The 21,147-nt window shown below is 43.3% G+C and overlaps 1 protein-coding gene and 1 non-coding gene across 2 annotated transcripts in view; both read right to left on the bottom strand.

The window, feature by feature from the left end:
- Nucleotides 1-21,147, bottom strand: part of NIN (ninein) — a 111,146-nt gene that overhangs the window by 69,510 nt on the left and 20,489 nt on the right. The window contains exons 4-5 of the mRNA XM_056133180.1: nucleotides 18,526-18,607; nucleotides 3,926-4,095 (exon numbers count right to left, since the gene is read on the bottom strand). Coding sequence (XP_055989155.1) covers nucleotides 3,926-4,095; nucleotides 18,526-18,607 — 252 coding nt within the window. The remainder of the gene's footprint in view (nucleotides 1-3,925; nucleotides 4,096-18,525; nucleotides 18,608-21,147) is intronic.
- On the bottom strand, nucleotides 10,559-10,665 carry LOC130042139 (U6 spliceosomal RNA). The gene has a single exon (XR_008795114.1). It is a non-coding gene; the product is annotated as a U6 spliceosomal RNA (small nuclear RNA).

Raw genomic sequence — 21,147 nt, 5'->3', positions numbered from 1 at the left:
CATGCATCACTGAGTGTAGCTGTGGAGGCCTCTAACTTGGCTGGGGTGGTCCAGGCCCAAACACCCTCAGGCCCGTGAACTGAGCCACTGGCCCTGGTTGGCTGAGAATTGCTGGCTGGGCAATTCTTAGCACTGCCTCCTGAGGGTCCCCCCAACACTCCACCCAATACACACAAAGAAAAACAGTCAATAAAAATCTGTCCAGAGTTCCTTTAGGAGCAGGTCTGAAAACAGGAGAAAGCTCTTGAAAGGAAGTTAGGGAGCCACCTTCCCTCACAGGTGTCAAAGGAAACTCAGTGCCAGCAAGCACTATTGGAGGGACCAGGATGGGACCTGGACAACCTGAACGTTTCTCCATCCTGCTTCCTCCAATACTGCCAAATGGCACTGAGCTGAAGTAGGAGCCCTCAAAAGACAAATACACCCAAGGAATAAGTTTTTAACCCAAGGGTGGGAGACACAAGGGCCTCAGGCAATCAAAGTGGAGACAAAAGCAGACTACAGTCCAGAGAGATAAGAGAGAGGATCAGTAGAACCCACAGTGCCCACTTGGGGACCACTCTGGTGATGTTTACAGTTTCTGTAGCAGGGATAAGCACGTCGGGAACAAGGCTAAGCTGCTGGAGCTAACAAGTTTGAACCAGAGTCCACTCGGGAAGCCAGCCAGGAAGCAGGAGCACTGGCTGTCACTGCCATATGCAACAGGGTGGTACCTCTAGGAAACCCTGTCACAGGCTGTCCCCATCACAGCAGAAACAGACAGGGACTCACAACCACAGTGTGTGCTCAAAGCCAGGACAGGCCCTATTAAGGAAAAGGGGACACTCAGAGTCATCAGGGGAGGAAACTGACAGGCTCAATTTTACTTACAAAACACCCATTTCAGGTAAGGATGCATTACAGGAACTCTGGTTTAAGTCCAATGTCAGCAAAGAAAGAAAAAGCTCAAGGGGGTAAGGAAGGTAGCTCAGGGGGCTGGAGCATGTGCTTGGCCTACATAAGGCCCCAATTTTCATCCCTGGCACTGCATGGGCACCCAAAGAGCACTGGGAGGAGTCCTGGTAGCTCCAGAGCACTGCGTCCCAGCAGCGCCTCGCCTCCCAGTGTCCGACTCCAGCACTGAACTATCTGGCCCAGCTGACCAAGTATCACCAGAGGTGGTGTTGGGGTACCATACACCAGCGCTGCTTGAGAGACAGCCCCCTCAAAGGAAAAGAGCATGAAAGGTGTCCTCTGGTGCTCCTGTAAACTTCTGGGGGTGGGACAGAACAAGCTCTAGAAGTGGAATCAGGAGGAACAGAGAATAGACCAGGAGAAACACGTTTCTCTGGGCCATTCTATTGAGTGTGGGTGCCAACACAAAGGCTTTCTTCTGGGGAGCGCGTCAAAAGGTCACACTTTCAGTGGTTTCTGGAGGAATTAGGGGAGCTGGAGACAGGGGAAGCATGAGTCTACTAATACAGTCCTTCAAGGTTTCAAAAAAAGCAAGAATTTGCCCATACTCAGGTCTTTATACAGTCATGAAAGAAGTTTTGCTTCTCAAGCAGCAAATCTCACTGGAAGTCAGCATCTTGGCTGAAACAGGATTAACCGAACAGGTTGCCAGCAACTAAGTTGACTCTGCCCAGGAACTTTCTGGGGACTCCCACATAGTAACTAGAAAAAACACTCATAAAAATATAACTAATTGGGCTGGAAAGAGATGAAGAGGTTTAAGGTCTTGCATGGGGCCAACCCAGGTTCATTTCTTGGCACCACATAGTCCCCAAGCACCACTGGGTATAGCCCCGGAGACCCCATGTACTACAGTGGTGGCCTGGGGGAATCCCAGAATCTCAGGGCCCGCCAGGAGTAACCCCTGAGCATTGCTGGGTGTGACCCAAAATCCAAAAAAAAAAAAAAAGCCACATCACATCCTTGGGCCTCTGCACTCAACCCACTAGTATGATTGGCAAAGAATAGCTGGGAGGACCTCCCCCCCCCCCGCAATACACACACACACACACACACACACACACATTATTGCACCAAATAGCAATAATGCCTCAGGTACTGAAAACAGTGGGAGAAAAGGAGATAACAGACAAATAGTCTTAAATACACACCATATTATAGGGACAATGAAACAGTCTTTATAAAGGCTGATGCCCTCCCATTAGGAGACAAATGTCAGGAGCACCGCAATAACTAAAGCAGAAATAGTAGCTGCCGCTTTGAAACTATATGTTAAGAATGCCGTGCCTGTGAGTATGTGTCTTTCACTCAGGAAGGGGGCCTCACTGAACCCTCGGAGGGACCCAAGAAAGCTTTGGCAGCCTAACTGGAATGATGATGGCACACAAGCTCAGTAGGGCTGCTGGGCCCGGAGCTGGGACATTCATTCTGGGCTGTGTTTCCTGTGTTCAGCTGTCACTTCTCACCCATACCTCACTGCGACCATTTCTGTGGTTTTTCTCTCTCTAGCATCATGCTGCTTGGCTTCCTTTCTCCTCGCTTACACTCCTGCTAATGCTTCTTCCCTTCTGGTATTCGGACAGGCGTGGCGTGCTCTCAGAAAGCAATGCAAACTCCTCCTGCTCAGCAGATGCACTTCTGAACTGCAGGACTTACAGTGAGTACTTGCATCCCTCCCCTCCCCTTTGTGTTTGGGGGAGTTCTAAACAGTCCAGGGAGTTTCCATGCTGGGGATTTGTAGGTGCAAGTGTTTTAGAGGTTTCAATAAGTTGAACATGAATGACAGAAACTCTCACACGTCTGCCCACATGCCATGTCCCCCCCTTTGACCAACCCACAGTTTTAAGAAAGGTGACACGTGTTGTCTCTTTTTCATTTCATGTTGTTACTCAGAGAAATGATCCCCATCTGAGGTGGGATCTGGAAGATATATTCAGCACTGGCTCAGCATGGCCTTTTCAGTCATGTTCTATAAATGGAGTGCTGGTAAATGAGCCATAAAGAGTAAGGAAAATGTTATAAGTTCCTCTTTATGGTCATGTTATGGCAAAGTGAAATGAAGAGTGGGGGTTGGAGGCAGGCAAATCTTCTGAAGTGGGGAGAGGCATGAAGCCTGGTGGGGAAGGGCCACCACGCAGACCTCACAGTGACTGTGCAGTAGAACTGCTTTGTCCCACCACAGAAGATAAGATCCTGGCTTTCAAAATGCTTTCCTCAAAACTTCTACTTCCTACCTGTTTGGGATTCTAGTTTATAGGTTCCTTGTTTTGTTTTGTTTTGTTTTGTTTGGGGGCCATACCCAGCGGTCCTCAGGGTTAATTCCTGGTTCTGTGCTCAGGGATCACTTCTGGTGGGGCTTGGGGAACCATATGTGGTGCAGGAGATTGAATCCAAGACAGCCATGTGCAAACAAGAGCCCTACCTGCTGTACTATCACTTTGTTAGTTGTTGTGGGTGAGAGGTGGGGACGGGGCACAGAGGGGTGCTTGGTTAACTGTAAAATTTTATTATTATACTATTGTGATTTTGTGGTTTTGGGGCCACACCTGGGGGACCACCCAAACCCAGGCCTCCAGTAGGTACAACATGTACTCCAGCCCTTTGAGTTTACCTCCCTAGGCCTTGGTTGGCTTTTCATATAACTAAAAAGACAGTCTGAGTAGGAGAGAGATATTCCCAAGAAATACTAGCAGTTGTAGGCTGCAGAAAATAGAAAAATAACTGGATAATGCACTCAAATTTAAATCTGTATAGACATAAAACAAGCACATAAGTGTTCCACTTGCCAAACTCTGGAATGGAAATGAAAACATTCAAGCAAGACAAGAATTCACTGTCTACAGCCTGAAGGTATAGATGTGAGAGAGGAGCTGGCAGCAAGGAGATGCCCTGCTCTCCAGCGTGCCCCTAGCGACAGGGTATCCTGGCAGCTGCATCTCTGGTCCCGAGGGATGTGTTTGCCCAGTCCTACCTCACTGTGGTCACCGGCGGGGATGTGCGAAGGCTGCGCTTCTTCATCGAGTGGCTCAATGACTGTCACCTCAGCAAACTCGTCCACGGACTCTTGAAACTCAGGTAAAGACCTACGGCCGTAACGCTTCCCACCTCGGACATATTTGGGCTGAGCTTCCAGGGAACAGTCTGAGTAAGGAGACAAGAATTGAGGCCACATTACATGACAATCTCAGTCCGGCACTGACAGTCACCGCCGTGGGACACAGCAGCTTATATTAGCCCTGGAATAAACCACCGTACGGCAGCTGTGGTGGATGTGGGCGTCCGTGACCCACTGGGTCAGAGGCAGAGCAGCTTCTAATTCTGGATGAGTCACAGCACCCACGTCTAACTGCCTCTGATTGGAGAGATACCACAAGGGGTTTGACTTTAAAGTATAGAAGTTAAGTTCAGGGCAATGCAAAGGGTCCTATTTGTGCTTCTGTTTCTTAAGCTGGTTTTCTGCAGAGAAAGGGAAGGGGACAGGGAGGGATTATACTAACAAAGAGCTATGCTGGTGAGGAACTCTTGAAACATGGTGATAAAATGAACATCGCATCAGCACTGGAGAGTGAGTATTGCAACCAATTAGTCTGAAACACATCCCTCACTGGCTCCTTTGTTAACCACCCCACTTTCTGATCCAGCAGACAAGCTGGATGACAGAACAAAGGCACTGACACAGTGGATCCTAATCAATTAATGACAGCTCATGGCTTCTATGAAACCCTGCCATCAAGATCTCATTATGAAATGAAAAGCTGTGGAATAAAACCACAAGTGCAGAACTCCATTAAGAAAACTGATGTCTGATAGTTCTCCATAAAAAAGGACTACTAGGCCAAAGGGAGAGCTGTCTCCTGACTTTCCAGAAGAAAGTGGGCACTCAGACACCTTCTCACATTTGACAGCCCACCACCACTGCTTTCACACCACCAGCCACCATCACCAGCACCACTACTACACACTAGCCTTTTTCTACGTTATGGAGCGTTCTAGCAGGAAAATAAATACTTCACTCATGCAAATGTCATCTTAGCTACAGATACCATAGCACGCTGCAAAGAATTAAGAGAATAAAATATTCCTGGGGCTGGAGTGATAGTACAGCAGGTAGGGCATTTGCCTTGCACACGGCTGACCTGGGTTCGATTCCCAGCATCCCATATGGTCCCCCAAGCCCTGCCAGGAGTAATTTCTGGGTGCAAAGCCAGGAGTAACCCCTGAGCATCGCTGGGGATAACCCAAAAAGAAAAAAAAATATTTTATTAAAAATACACACACAAAAAAATAACCCAAAACCCCCTGGGCTGGAGAGATAGCACAATAGGCTAAGTACATGCTTTGCATGCAGGAGTAAGTCCCCAGAATTGCGTGGTCCCCTGAATACCACCAGGAGCAACCCCCAAATACAGACAGCCCCTGAGCACCACCAGGTGTGGCCCCTAAACCACAAACAAAACCAAACCTGCAATGTTTTGATTTTGGCTCTGGCATTCATGAAAACTGTCTCTGTGGAGATGACAGAGACTATGTGCTCTGTCTGAATGTGGCAGTCTAGTCAAGGTCTGTCTGACATGCAGGATAACAGGGGGGGCATGCTCCCAAGAGTGTTCAGAGGGTCCTTTCCAGTGGCTCTGTGCAGGCTGGATGGTTCAGGTCTCTGTCCTGACAATGAGATGCTGCTCAGGCCCAGTGCTTCTGAGGACCAACCAACTACACCCAGAGTCCTAAGGAGACCGTGTGTACCAAGTATTAAACCTGAAGTCTCCACATGACAAACATGTACTCAAGCCCTTTGAGCTATCTCCCAGGACCAAACATGTAGGGTTTTAGGTGAGGTATGTAAAAATATCAAAATAAGAGTGGTTGAATAGGTAAGAAATAAATCTACATAGGGGGTCTGCCATTAATTTATCATTTCCCTACTAGGCCAGTGAACCCTTTAATTAATTCTGCCTGCTTTTGCCCTGGGTCCCAGGCCCTTCTTCTGGGATAAGCTTAGATTTCACAAATGTGACCAGAAACATTCGGAACATGCTCAGCAAAGCTCAGAGTGAAGTATTTATGTCTGCTCTATCATTCCAGCGATATTTATATACAGCCTTTTCAAAGTTCCAGCCAAGACGTTTTATTAGATCCTATGATTCTCTTACAGGAAGTGTTTTAGACATACAAAATGTATACTGAACATCACATGCATATTTGAAAGTACCTTTTATCAGAAGACAGTGTGTCAGCTTGTAAGTGTTGAGGAGCGGCCCAGACACCCGAGCTCCTTGGTGGCAGCTGACACCCACAGATGCTAGTCAGATAAGAGGCAATGCAGAACCATCCTTAATTTATTAGACTTCAACTTTAGTGACAGACAATAAGATACACTATTAGTGAGGAGGAGGACTTGGGAAAGATAAAAGGAAAACCTTATAATGTCAGCAAATGAAACAAGGGCTCTGCCAAGGGTATAAACAACATCTGGGGTTGGAAGATCTTCACACAGCCTGCACTTCTGCAAAGGAAAAAATACAGAGGAACAAAGCAAACATCTCACAACACCACCACCAGAACCTACTGTGACTGAGTCCCAAATCCACTTGTATTAAAAGTTTTCTCTGGTTATTGGCCACTGAATATGCCACATAAGGTACAACTCTTTTTTAAGCCATGCAAGTAACATATTATGAATGTTAGGGACCCTATTTATTTTGGGTTTATTTACTTTTGGATATATTTCTGCATTGCCTATTAACTTTCTACTTTCTACTATTCTATTTTATCATAATAAATCTACTTTAAATTGACTATTCTTTCATAATAACCAACATTGGGCAAATTGTAAAAATTATATTACCAAGTTAGATTCCAAAGAGATCTGCCAAAATGTGTATTTTTGGAATACAGAAATTAGCACAACTAAGGAAGCAGGGCATATTGAAATTTTCTCATAATGAGTTTCCCAAACCATCCATTTACCCAATAAAGAACCAGAGTAATCATTATCAATTAAAAAGAGTTGCATTTTAAACCTAAATACACAGCTATTGCTCTCATATTTAGAGCAGTGGGCTCATTATACTTACAAAATAAGGGAAGAAAGAAGGAAAAGTGATAAGGCCCAGAAAGAACAGTCTCGGCCAACAATGATTAACATGTTCAGTCATCATTGTGTCAAGCCTGAGAATCTTAGGATTTTCCTTACAATCTTAACCAGAACTCAGGAAGTCAACAGCAGTAGTCCACCAATGGGATGCCTTGGTAGAGATTTTAGGATGCCCTCACACCTGAATTAAAGAATATTTACTCTTCTTTACCAGACTAAGTGAAGACTTACAGAGCTACAGCTCTGAGGAAGAGCTTCTTTTCTTTATGAGTACATCCAGATGTAACATATGCTTCAGAAACATTTCCTGTCATTCTGGAACAACTAATGCCCGATAACAAGGGCCACCTACTTTATTATGAATGAAATGATCTGTATCTGCCTTCCTTTGAGATACATGTATGTAGCTGCCTGCATCATAAGCTACAAGGAAGGATGCAAAATTCCAGTGAATCAAGTATAAACAATTATGACTGTGTCTTTAAGAGTTTTAGCCCCTCAAAGTGAGATTTATGATTCTACCAGGATAGCTAAATTTCGAATCACTTTCTCTGCTTTCCTCATTTTCCACATCCCTTATTCGCCATCACCATTCCAAAGTTACAGTGGACTTTGAAGGAAAGCAGATCAAGCTGGAGAGAGTTCAGGACCCCATCCTTGGATGGCTTTTAGAAGATGCAGAAATCACAGAAACATGGCTGGCCTTGATTATACAGTCCAGGTTTCACTCCACACACCTGGTAAATAGGGTTCAACAGAGGCTCTATGATTCAGTTCCCTAATACTACAGAAGTTAAGACAGAAGTAACTAATAGTATCCAGAAAATAGGGGGATTCAAAAGAGGGGGAAATTTTTCTTCCCAACCTTAAAAATCAAATATAATCTAGATGTGCAGACACCACATGGTTTATTCCATATCTCATCTGTCCCAAAAAGAGAAGCCATCAGAGCTCAGAATGAACCATACTTCAAGTATACAACTTATTAGCAGAAGGAGGTTTTATACTAGGAAGAAATTTGAAATATAATGACAGTGGGAGTAACCATTCTGAGTTAAGTCAGAGGCAAGATTGTTTGGAGAAAGTGGGAGTGACGTCCCAGGCCAGGGGTGGGGGTGGGGAAGTGGAAAACTGGAGTTGCAGGAGTCAGTGGGAATTGGCTGAATGAACTCACCCACCCCAGTCCCTTCCAGATCCACTAAGCCAGCGAGTACAACACCACCAATGTTCATCCACAGCAAAGCAAAGAGGATGACTCACAAGCTAATAGAAACAGCTATCCAAAGGCCTGAACACTAACTACCTTCTTGGCAAAAATTCCAACTTAGGACTTGGGCTAAGACACCATCCACAGGACATACACAGTAGATTAAAGGAGTGATGCTATTTCACAATTTCCAATTTCACCACAGGTTCAATTTTCCACTCCCCCCCATCCCCACTCCCACCCCTGACCTGTTCAGCTGGCCTGGGAGATCACTCCCAGAGACCCCAACTTCTCCGAACAGTTTCAGGCTCTCCATACTACCATTCCATCCATTTCCAGGACTTCTGAAATCCACATAAGAAAGGGTACAACATGTGCATGTCTCAGGGTCTCCTTGAAAAAGGCAGTTATGCAACAAACAGGAAGCACCTGTCACTCATCTCCACCTCTCACTGCTTCGGTACTCAGGAAATCAATCCAATATTGCCACAAAGTGGGGGGAGGGGGGAGGAAGAGAGAGAAAGAGAGAGAAAGAGAGAATACCAAACCTGATCATGAACAGCTTTGTAACTGTGTATCTCATAGTGACTCATTAAAAATAAAAAAAGAATGCTATGCTGAATTTAACATTAAAAAAAATCCAAGGAGAGACACGGGGAGGATTGTGAGTACATGTATGTGTGTTGCTGATGTGCTGATAACCTCCTGGGGAGGCAGGGAGTGCGGGGCGGGGGGCAGGGGAGAACAGATAATGCTGTAAAGCTTTTTCTTCTTTCATAATTCTTCACATATATATGTATGTATGCATATATATGTGTTTGTGTGTATACACATACACAGAGAAAGAAACAGAGTGATGGAGGAAGATGGAAAGAGAAAAGAGAACAAAAATAGATTGAGACCAAGAGGCACAAAAAGATGTTTGGTGTATAGGGGGGCAACTGACAGGCAGAGACCTGGGGGTCAAAGGAGAAGGTGGAGGGCAACAGGAGACAGGCAGAGCAGAGCGGGGCACCATTAAGGAGAGACGAGGAGGGTGAGAAGAGTTAGCATGGTGGGAAGAAGACAGAGGTGAGAAGAGAAGAAGAAAGTCCCAGAGAAAGGGCACAACATTTAAAACTTAGAAAAAGAACACAAAGAGTACCAGAAAAAAAATGGCTCAATGGCTTAAAGTACATGGCCAGCAATTGCAAGGCCCTGGATCAAATCCTGGTGCTATGGGCAATCCTGACAGCTCTGCTGAAGGGTGTCCCTGGGGAGCAAGGCTCAGGCAACAAGCAGGGCAAGTCAGGGGCCAAGAGTGGGATTCTGGTATAGCTGACTGCTCCACTGCTCAGGAATCCCCAGCAAGGGAATATTTTGAAAAGACACGGTAAGTTTTCGCACATTATTCATTCTCCCTTGTCTCCCTGGGAGGTCATTGGTGAGCCCTGCTGTCACCTCTGCTTCTGGGTGCACCAGCCCTTTCCAAGACATCCTCAAAGCTTTCACAAATCCTCCTCCATAGCAAGAGTCTGGGCAGGCTCCACCCACCACGGAAACAGAGCTAGTTAGGGGTGGAGAACCACCACCAGAGACAGGCCCTTGGCAGCCCACACCTGACCAGCCACACTTCTACACAAATAAAGCACACTCCCCCAGCCCCTGGTCTACCCCTCCACCCCCTCGCCCCTCCACCCCTGCCCCCAGCCTTCCCACCACATAGTCAACTGCAGGGGTCCTCAGTGCCTGCTGTGCTCCCTAGCTGGCTCCCTGCCAACCTGGAGAGCTCACTCTCTCCCTATACTACAAAGCGCATTCTGTACCTCAGTTCCAGCCTCCTCATGGACCCACCATGGGACAAATCTGTCAGCTACTGCCCATGTATATAAATCCTTAGCAGCCTGGTGTTTATGGCTCTGGTGACCTTGAGCCCCAGTTATTGCCATGACAAGACAAACAGGTACTCTCAAACCCCTAGTTCCCACTCAGGATGGCATAAATGCATGCCTCTGGCCAATGCCCAGACTTTGGGGAGCACCAGTTAGAATGGAGAGATGGATGAATTTCCTGACAAAGAGGGATGGAGACGTAGCCAGGAAAGGATTCCAAGTGCAACAGAGCTATGTAAGTTCCCAAAAGAAGACTTTAAAGTCTTGATAATGCTCACTAAAATGAGTATATCCATGAAAGAGAACATCAAACAAAATAAAATGAAGGAAAAATCCAAATAGAAACTAAAGGACACAAAGTCTGAGACTCCTTTTTTTTCTTTTCTTTTTTATTTTGTGCTGTGCTTCTCTTTCAATTATACAATGATCAAAAAAAATATGAAATGCTTCACGAATTTGCGTGTCATCCTTGCACAGAGGCCATGCTAATCTTCTCTGTATTGTTCCAATTTTAGTATATGTGCTGCCAAAATGAGCACTGTGCTTCTCTTTCAAATGTGAGGTTGTCAGTTTGATCCTGGGCACAGCCCAACATGCAAAGTGCAGTCCTGATGTCACTGCTGTTTGTGATACCTAACACCATATAAAATACGTGATCTCTGGCACACTGCAACAAAGTACATCCTGGTACTGCAACTAAAGTATTTGTCACTCAGAACCATAAGCATGTGAGCACTGCCATGAAGGTGTGTGAGAGCACAATTAAAAAGTGTGTGAGAGCAACACACAAAAGGAGAGAGAGAACACAGGGGATTGCCCTGCCACAGAGACAGGCGGGATGGGGGATGGGGGTGGGAGGGATATTATCCATGGTGGTGGAAAATGGGCACTGGTGGAGGGATGGGTATCTGATCATTGTATAATTGAAACCAAAGCACAAAAAATTGTAAATCTACAACTGTAAAAAAAAATAAAAATAAGATATTTTAACTTAAAAAAAAAAGTGTGTGAGAGTACAAGTGAAGTGTACAACTCTCAGTGATATTACTGCACCACAATGTATGGCCCCTGGCAAGTATCACAACTAAACAAAAAGGTCACGGTCACGGTCACAGTCCTCCCGTTATTCATCTATTTGCTCGAGGGGGCCCAGTAACATCTCCACCGTGAGACTTGTTGTTACTGTGTTTGGCATATTGAGCTTGCCAGGCTTTGCCGTGAGGGCGAGATACTCTCGGTAGCTTGCCGGGCTCTCCGAGAGGGGCGGAGGAATCGAACTTGGGTCGGCCATGTTGGCCGCTTGCAAGGCAAGGCAAACAAAAAGCAAGAAAATAAATAAAATACCATCAAAAGAAGGAAGATTTTTTGAAAATCAATTAAGACTTATATCAAACAGCAACAAGAGTTTCGTACTGCATTACAGGGATTTCAGAAGGAGGAGACAGAAAAAGGGACAGAATTCTTCATTGAAGAAATAATAGCCGAACTTTCCCAAGACGAGAAAGTAGTTCAAAGTGTTTCAAACAAAATAAACCCAAAGAGATGTACACTAATAGACAATATAATTAAAATAGAAAAAATTAAAGATAGACAATTCTAAAGCTACAAAAGAAAAAGAGTCATATAAAGAGGACTCTTACAAAATTATCAGCAGATTTTTTCCACAGAAATTCTATAGGCCAGAAGGTATGGCATGATGTACATATGAAGGGCTGAAAGGAAAAGAATTCCAGCCAAGAATATTCTACCCATCCAAGTTATCATTGTCAAATTTGAAAAGAAATAAAGAGCTTTTCAGACAACACTCAAAGAAATCCATCACTATTAAACCAGCCTTCCAAGAAACATTTATAGAAAAGAAACTACTTGGAAGTAGTAAGCTACCTATGAGACAAAAATAGGGAAAGAAGGAGAGCAATAATCAGGTTAATTAGGTCTCGTTTCTTTTTTTTTTTTTTTTTTTTTTATTAGTGAAGCACCATGAGGTACAGTTGTAGATTTACAAATCTTTGTGCCTGAGTTTCGGTCATACAATGATCAAATACCCATCCCTCCACCAGTGCCCATAGGTCTCGTTTCAAGTTTATATGCTTACTGAATCTACAGCAGAGCCTAGCAAGCTACCCGTGACTTATTTGATATGTCAAAAACAGTAACAATAACAGGTCTCATTCCCCTGACCCTGAAAGAGCCTCCAATATGGCAGCATTGGGAAAGATGAGTAAGGAAAGGCTACTAAAATCTCTGGGCTGGAACAAATGGAGATGTTACTGGTGCTTGCTCAAGTAAATCAATGAACAATGGGATGACAGTGATACAGTGATACTGAATCTTGCCTTTTTTTTAAAACGTCCATTCTGTTTAGAGAATTTTAAATTTCAAGTATTGTTTTTCAGTTCTAAAGTTATATTTGGTTCTCTTAAAGTTGATTTCATTTGCTGAGATTAGTTTATATTCATTTAGTTTTAGCATTTTCCCATTCCATCACAGAATGTAGTTATATAATAGATGCTTGATTATTATTATTATTTGGCTCAATTCAATATATGGCCCAGATCAGGGCTGGCCTACATTGATATTCCTTTTTGTTAAGAATGGGTCATACTGTCCTAATTCTTCCTTTGTTGAATAATTTTGGCTGTAGCCCAGATATTTCATATGCTCTGAGTCTATGGATTCCATTTTATTCCTCTGGAGAAAAAACAGAGTAGAGAGATATTACCTGCTTGATTTCAATGGTGACATTCAAAGTATTGTTTTATAAATGTAATTTTTATTGAAATTTAAGATTTTTATCCTTTTATTTATAGTTCTTTTTCATAAAAAATAAGAATCTCAAAGTATCTTCCTTGTTCATGTCAATCTCCTCAGTAGGAAGGCCTAGATTATAACATGTGGTTATAACATCTGCTCCATGGTTCTATGATGTACCATTTAGTGAAAACTCAGCTTCAAAGATCATAGAAAAGCTAAGCAGAATATATAATCTTTCTTTACATATATTATGCTTAGTCATTTTTTAATAAGACCTATTTGTTAATGTAAAAGTAGGGTTAGTATCATAGTGGACTAAATTGCTTGCTTTAAAAATCCAAAAAGTTATTCTGGACTACAAATAAATAAAACACTAAACAAATAGACTAATTTATAAAATATAACTTTATTTAATAAATTTTGTTATATTTGTGTGCAAGAAAATATGACTTATGTTTTTATTCCATTATAAAGTTCACTGACAGAATATAAGACAATCAATCATTTGGGATTTTAGGGATATTTACTAAATAACCTAAATACTAGAATTATCTGTCTGAGAAGACTTTCATAACAAATATTTGTTATTGGAAAAAATAATTTGCACCCATAACCAGGCTTAATCTTATTTTTATAATGATCTGGCAATCCCAAAACTAAAAGGTTTTCCTTACCAACCAGATGAAACAAAGAGAAGATATTTAATATTAACCATATCAGGGAATCAAGGGGCTTTCTGCATTTTGCTAACATTTACTAGAGAACAGAAATCTAATGCAAGATGCATCAAATGAGGCCCAAATCTCTGGAGAGTGGATCCAGACAGCATGCTGATGCCGTGGAGCTTAGAGCCAGAGAAGCCATTTCCATTACAAACATCCTATAATCCAAAGCTGTAGCGTGTGGAATGCATAACGAGTAATTAAGTTGTTAGCTCCTCTCTGAATCCAAAAAAGGACTTTTTAAAAAATAGTGTTGTACGTGTAGACATGTGAAAGTTAGGTTACTGGCAATACTAAATTTATAAAGGATTCCCTATATGACCAATCCATTTTTCTGCTTTGTTTGAATTTCGGGAGGTTTTTTGTTGTTGTTCATTGTATTGCTGTTATTCCTTTTTAGGGAAAAATTTTCCTTCAAGTCTTAGAATCATACATATCAAAATAAGAAGATGCTGAAAACAATCCATACCCACTAATTTAAAAGTAAAGAAACTACCCTGAAAATGTGCACAGCAATCATATTAGGAGAGAGCACAACTAAATCTTGAAGCCATCAGGTATATATAATTTCTAGCACAACCACTTTTATCCCAGGTAACAAAGGATCACTGAGGTAATAAAATATAAGGTCACCTAAGGGGAGAAACAGAGACAGTATTTGGTAACTTCCTTCTACCATACCATTCTAGTTTTTTTGAACATTATAGCCTGGTAGAGCATCTGGTACTGATTAAAGGTAAAGGCCCTCCCGTTGATCGTCGATTTGCTCGAGCGGGCCCAGTAACGTCTCCATTGGAGACTTTGTTGTTACTGTGTCTGGCATATCGAATACTCTCGGTAGCTTGCCGGGCTCTCCGAGAGGAGCGGAGGAATCGAACTCGGTTCGGCCATATTGGCCGCTTGTAAGGCGAACGCCCTACCCGCTGTGTATGTAGGGTATAAAAATTTTTGATGCTACAAAATATAATTCACAACCTCATCCAGTTTCAATAGCTTTGTGCAAAAAGTCTTCTAAAGTCTCTCTCTCTCATTGATTAAAAGTATTCTTCTCTTAATGTCTAGCAGGTCCACTGATTTCAAAAGGCAATACAAAGATCCCCAAGCACGGCCCCTTACAACGAAGGAAGAACTTACTACCAAATAGCAAAATACTGCTGAGGACAGGCAGCCCTGCCAGTAATAATCAGGTGAAACCAGCTCTTAACTCCTTTCTGCCTCTGGCCACTTGTCAGACTCTTTTCGGCCAAGCTGCATTGACTGGGTCTGTCCTCTGCTCATCCATCCAAGGCTAATATCCTTAACCAAGTCTCCTGAAGTCACTCTCCTGCTGTCACTATCTGAAACTTCAAAGAATCCATGTCCCTCTTCACTTCTCATGCTGCTTCTCTCTCTAATCCCACAGTGATAAGGTCTGTGACTTCAGGTCGCATTTCTCAACCAAGGGCCATGGGTTCCCAGGATATCCCATAAATGGAGGGGGCGCATGGCATGAGACTTGGGGGCCACCCTTGTAGGAGAGGGAAGACCACAGAAAGGAAGCAAAGTCAGCAGGGGGCTGACAGTTGGGAAAAGGTTAAGAAACACTGAATGGATACAGTCATTTTTCTCCAGGGGAAGGAGGGATTTGAGTCCTGAGCCTTCTTCTTCCTTTCTTTCAGGTTTTTTTGGGTTTGGTTTGGGGGCCACTTCTGGTGGTGCTCAGGACTTACTCCTGGCTCCGTGCTCAGAGATCCCTCCTGGCAGGGCTCGGGGGAGACTAATCTGGGGACAGGTATGGGCAAAGCAGGCAATCTGACCCCAGTGCTATCTCCCACCCCCTTGAGCCTTCTCTCTCTCTCTGTCTTTTGCTGACAAACCAGAGAGCATGTGGTGGCGGAGTCATGGCTTAGCATCTGAGTGGCAGATGCTCCCTGAAGGGACCAGGGAGAGAAGAGCCAAAGACAGACAACAGCAGGGCTGCTCAGGAACAAAGCAGGGAACATGGGAGAGAGACAACTCTCTGCCATCTCGAGAGGTGAGATACTCTCAGGTGCAGACGCCAGAGTCCAGCCCGGAGAGCCAAATGTCAGGAGGTGGCATCGAGTCTAAGGAAAGCCTCTCAAGCACTTTGCTGCTTCATTACACTAATTTGGGGCTGCTTTGGAGCAAAGGTTAAAGGTTTATTGCAGTCTATTGAAAGGAGAGCACACAGTGAAGCCATAAAACATCCCTTCTGTGGGCTCTCCTGGTGGGCTCATCCAAATGAGGGTCTCAGCCTACACAGCTGTGAGGTTCACATATAACCTGCCATCTGGAGGGCAGATTCATCCACAGCCCTTCCGAGCTCCACCAGTCACTGTCCGCCTCATCCCACTTAAAGCCCAACATGGCACAACTCTAGGGGCCACCTCCACATTTGTGGTCATCAGAAGTTGCATATTTATGAAGACAATTCTGGCGACACTACAGATTTTGAGGGAAGAGCAGCAGAAGGTCATGTGGCCTAGTGGCAGGATTTCCCATTCCAATTTCATATACACACAATTCTTGTATGATGCATGACATAAATAATATAAACACATGTGAAAAAGATGGAACTTACACCTGGGACACTTCTGCTCATAGTCACTATAGTGATATCATTGTAGCTCTCTCTATTCGGGAGCCTGAGGTCTTGCATGATTAACAGCAAGATGACAAACAATCTTAGAGATTGAAAGGTGAAAGTACAATAAGATGTGAAACTCCATAGAAATGAAAACTCGCCTCTTAGTTCTGATCACCTACAGGAAGTCTGTGAAGCGAGGTGAGTAGTAGGACAGTGGGTAGGGAGCTTGCCTTGCTTTGCATGCATCCAAGTCTGGTTCAATCCATGGCATCACACCAGCTCTTCCAAGCCCACCAAGAGTGATCCCTAAGTGCAGAGCTAGACATAAATCCTGAACACAGCTGGATGTGGCTTCCCACAACAAAATAAAATAAAAGTCTATGAAGAGAGACCACCTCAAATATACAGTCACTCTCTTCTCAGGCTCTCGGGGGTTCTTGGGAACTCTGACAATTCCCAGAGTTGATGATAATCTCCCTATAGGTAGTCACCCTTAGCCAAAAGGGACATACTGAGTCAATAATCCAAAACACCACTAAATGCCATGTTCTATGTCACAGGACATAGATCTGGAGCATTCTGGGAGAACCAAGAAGAATTAGATCATGGGTAAAAATAAGAAATGACTTCCCATATGGGCTTTATCTAAGTAGGTTTCACTGAAAACAAAATGTAGATGATCACTCCTCAGGCTCTAAAGTGAACTATGTTGTATTCCCCCTTAATATTTCTTTCCCTTAACTGAGGTTTCAAGATTTTCAACACTGTTAATGATACATTCACATACACTGTCTCAACACCATACCTACCACCATTAATGTCATTTTTAAGTCAAATTTGTGAGCAATTTACAACAGTTTCATACTATTAGTGAACAATCATATCACGGTCACGGTCCTCCCGTTGTTCAATTTGCTCGAGCAGGCCCAGTAACGTCTCCAATCGTGAGACTTATTGTTACTGTGTTTGGCGAATACGTCACGGGTAGCTTGCCAGGCTCTCCCGTGCAGGCAAGATACTCTCGGTAGCTTGCCGGGCTCTCCGAGAGGGGCGGAGGAATCGAACTCAGGTCGGCCACATTGGCTGCGTGCAAGGCAAACGCCTTACCACTGTGCTATCGCTCCAGCCCGAACGTATGGGTTAGAAAAATTTATACAATCTGTAACTACCACCACAATCAGGATATAAAAACAGATTTTCATCACCACCAAAATTCCCTTTTGGCCTTGATAGTCGATCTCTAGCTCTTGTCCCTGACAATCACTGATTTCTGGTAAAACTAGACTGAACTATAATTCAATTTCAACACAGAACTGACCCTAAACATTTACATATTTAATTGATTGTGAGACATAAAGCCTGCCATATATATAGATTTGAACACTTTGAAACAAGGATATTTGTATTTTACCATTATAATCAAGAACAACTTATTCCCCTTAAAGTATTCAAAATAATGATGTATCTTACAACCTATGGTGTCCTGTAAAAACTTGAAATAGCAAGCCCTTTTTACGAAACAGTCATTGAAAACTTATTACATGTTAAGCATTTTGTCAATCACAGCAAATACAAAAATGAACAACTCCATCCTCAAGAATTATCATTTTAGAGAGGAAGAGAAACAAATAGAACAAAACATGATCGTGAATCATGACAATAGCAGAAGATTATCCATTTTTCCAGAACTAAATACAATAATCTTCAAATTGGCTGCCCTTCATCCTTTAGGTACAATCTCCCCTAATTCTTATCCTTACACACACACATTTTGGGCCTGGGCGACAGCACAGCGGGTAGGGTGTTTGCCTTGCACGCGACCGACTTGACCAACCTGAGTTCGATTTCCCCGCCCCTCTGAGAGCCCGGCAAGCGACCAAGAGTATCTCACCCGCATGGCAAAGCCTGGCAAGCTACCCATGACGTATTCGATATGCCAAACACAGTAACAAGTCTCAAAATGGAGAGGTTACTGGGCCCGCTTGAGCAAATCGGTGAACAACGGGAGAACAGTGCTACAGTGCTACACACACACAGGAATTAAGATCGGAGGAAGGATCGTTCAACATCGCTCGGCTCCATTTGCAAGTGAGTTATTGCTGCACGATCTGACATTGCCTAGAAACAATCTAATTACTTCTTCCATAATATGCCTTTGTGGTATGGAAGTCTCATCTTCATGTTCAACAGCAGCTGCAAGGTCTTTATGATGATATCAAAAGGCAAGTCACTGAAAAAGCAGATGCCCGAACTCTCTTATACATGCTCCGAGGGTCCCTCCCCATTCTTCCTTGAACAACTTTCAAAGGGAAATGTGGAGAAGTTAGTGCCCTTACCTGGTTCTTGAAAGTGTTCTTCATTTGACAGAGTTCTAGATAAGATAAGTATTAATGCTTCTTTAAATTGGTCAAAGTGCACCTAAAAAAAATTAAAAATACATTGTAAATGATTTTCAACATCCTTAAAGTGAATCCACTTACGAGTTATCAGAACTACCTAATAGCATCTTAAGAGTCTTAAAGGGAAACTCAATCTACTTTTGTTCCCTTTTTTATTCATTTCTCTAAAGAGCTAAAGAGAAAATGAGATGGACATTTTTGTGGGATCCCCCCCTTTCCCTAATATAAGCACTAATAATAAATATTTATGTTTATTCAACCTTGAGGGGGAAACTACAGAGCTAGCCTCTGAAATTTCTGATAAAGAGGGTGGGGTGTGTGTGTGTGTTTGTGTGTGTCTGTATATTTTTGTGTGTGTATTTTGGGGGATAGAATTCTGAGTCTCACACATGCAAGGCATATGCTCTCCACTGAGAAACATCCCAGCCTAAAAACAGATTTTTAAAAAAAACTTCAGTTTTTTTTTTTAATTCTTCTTAACAAGACCAAAGGAGAAAGATGTTAGATCAGATATTAAGAAAAGGTTTCTAGGTAAATGATCCATTGTGACAATGCCCTGAAGAAACTTTCTTCTCTTAATATATTCCGGAAGAGAATAAGCTATCTTTTGAGGATGACTTGAAAACAGTCTTGCCTGGGGCAGATATATAATATTTATCTCCTAAAGCCCCAGTGACTTTAAAAACAAGCAAAAATCAATAGCAAACACAAGGGGTAAAAAAATCTTGGAAAGCCTTTTCCTGAATTCCTGAAAATACAATTATCTAGACTAAAGCAGGAAAAATCCCAAGTTTTATTTAAGCAGGTATTCCATTAGAACTGGAATAGCACCATGGTTAAAAGGATAAAATAGTCTTTCTTTTTTAATAGTGAAGTATATTTTTCTATGATGTAAATTTATGTGATGTCACCATGAGGCAAAAGGGAGAAAAAGAATATTTATTCTCATAATTATGGTTTGATCATGTGGTACTGATTTATACACAAGCCCATATGCAAATGCAAAATAAGTAAATCTGTAGTTTGCCTGCCATAACTCTCTCTAGATGACATTACAAAAGGCTGCCTAGAAATTTAACTATAGGTGATGAATAAAACCACATGCAAATTAAATTTAAAAAGCCGCAAATCTCAGCAGCAATCTAAACAACAGAGAATACAAATCATATATTGTTTTCTCTGTGCAAATAAACACAGGAGAGGAATTCATCGAGATTCCTGCTGTTAAGCTGTTTGTGGTTATCATTTGCAATGCTCCCAAATTATGTATGATTTTTCTACTGTCTTCATTTTAATTGCTTCAGATTATTATCCAAAAGCATGCTCCTTCAGACCTTTTGGTTTGGGGGCCACACCCAGTTCGCCTAGAAATCACTCTTGGCGATTGATACTCAAGGATCACTCCTGGCAGTGCTCTGGGGACAATATGTGGTGCCAAGAATCCAATCTGAGTCAATCCTAAGCAAGACAAGTGCCTTAACTCCTGTACTATCTCTCTAGCCCTCTAGATCACATAAACTTTTGTTTGGTTGTTTGTCTGGGGTCATACCCAGCAGCGCTCAAAGTTTGCTCCTGGCTCTGTGCTCAAGATCATTCCTGCTGAGGCTTAGAGGACCATATGAGGTATAGGGATGGAAGCCAAGTCAACTGCATGCAAGGCCCTACCTGAGTCCACAAACATCATATACCCACCCTCTCCCCACAGAGGGGCACTGGTAGGCAGCACTGACTTCCTCCCAGACCCATGCCTGCCTCTCAGGGTGGGAGTGCAGAGATTAGGAGGACAGGCTCCGCCCTGGGGTCACTGGGTCTAGCCTCAGACCCAGGCTCAGATATACAGTTCCTGCTGTGCACATACTCGATTACAACATGACCTCTACTTTGCTCTGCTCTAGAAGTGGGGCAGGGTAATGGCTAATGTTTGTTATTCATTCAACAAATATTTCCTGAATGGTTGCTAGGTGCCAGGATAGCCTGAGAGATTGAGCTGCAGGCTTCTATGGAGCTCTTATGCTCAGGAAACGTCACCTCGAGTCAGGCAGATAGATGGCAGGTAGTTTATGGTGCCACGACTCCCTCCTGGTGGCATTAGGGAGACAAAATAAGAATTATTCATATCCTAGAACAACCAGGAACTTAGGCACACAAGAAGGCTGTGTATACCAACATGATAATTAAGGCCCCCCTTCAAGCGGGGAGGTTGTCTCACCACTTTTCAGAGGAACAAACCATAAATCTGAGCAAAGCCACTGGCCACAAGAGTAGCTGAGGACACCAAGTGGGAGTGGAAAGGAATGAAGTAGGGCCCAGGAGCCACCTCTCTCTCAAAAGCTGAGAGAAATGAACCCAGCGCTCTGGGTACGGGTACCCCAAACTCTGGGCTTCTCCTCTCTGGGACCTAATGGAGGCAGGTGATGTGAATGAAACCCGACTCTCTCCATCACATTTATGAGCTAATCCAGGCTCCCTTTCAACAGTGGGAAGCGTATGTGAGACTTTCTCTCACATAAGCTGGGTGGGTGGGCTTTCACTGCCTGGGCTTGAGGTTTCACTATGTAA

The sequence above is a fragment of the Sorex fumeus genome, unplaced genomic scaffold, assembly GCF_029834395.1.
Source record: "Sorex fumeus unplaced genomic scaffold, SorFum_2.1 ptg000098l, whole genome shotgun sequence".
Classification (NCBI taxonomy): Eukaryota; Metazoa; Chordata; class Mammalia; order Eulipotyphla; family Soricidae; genus Sorex; species Sorex fumeus.
This window is presented reverse-complemented; position numbering and strand designations above follow the sequence as displayed.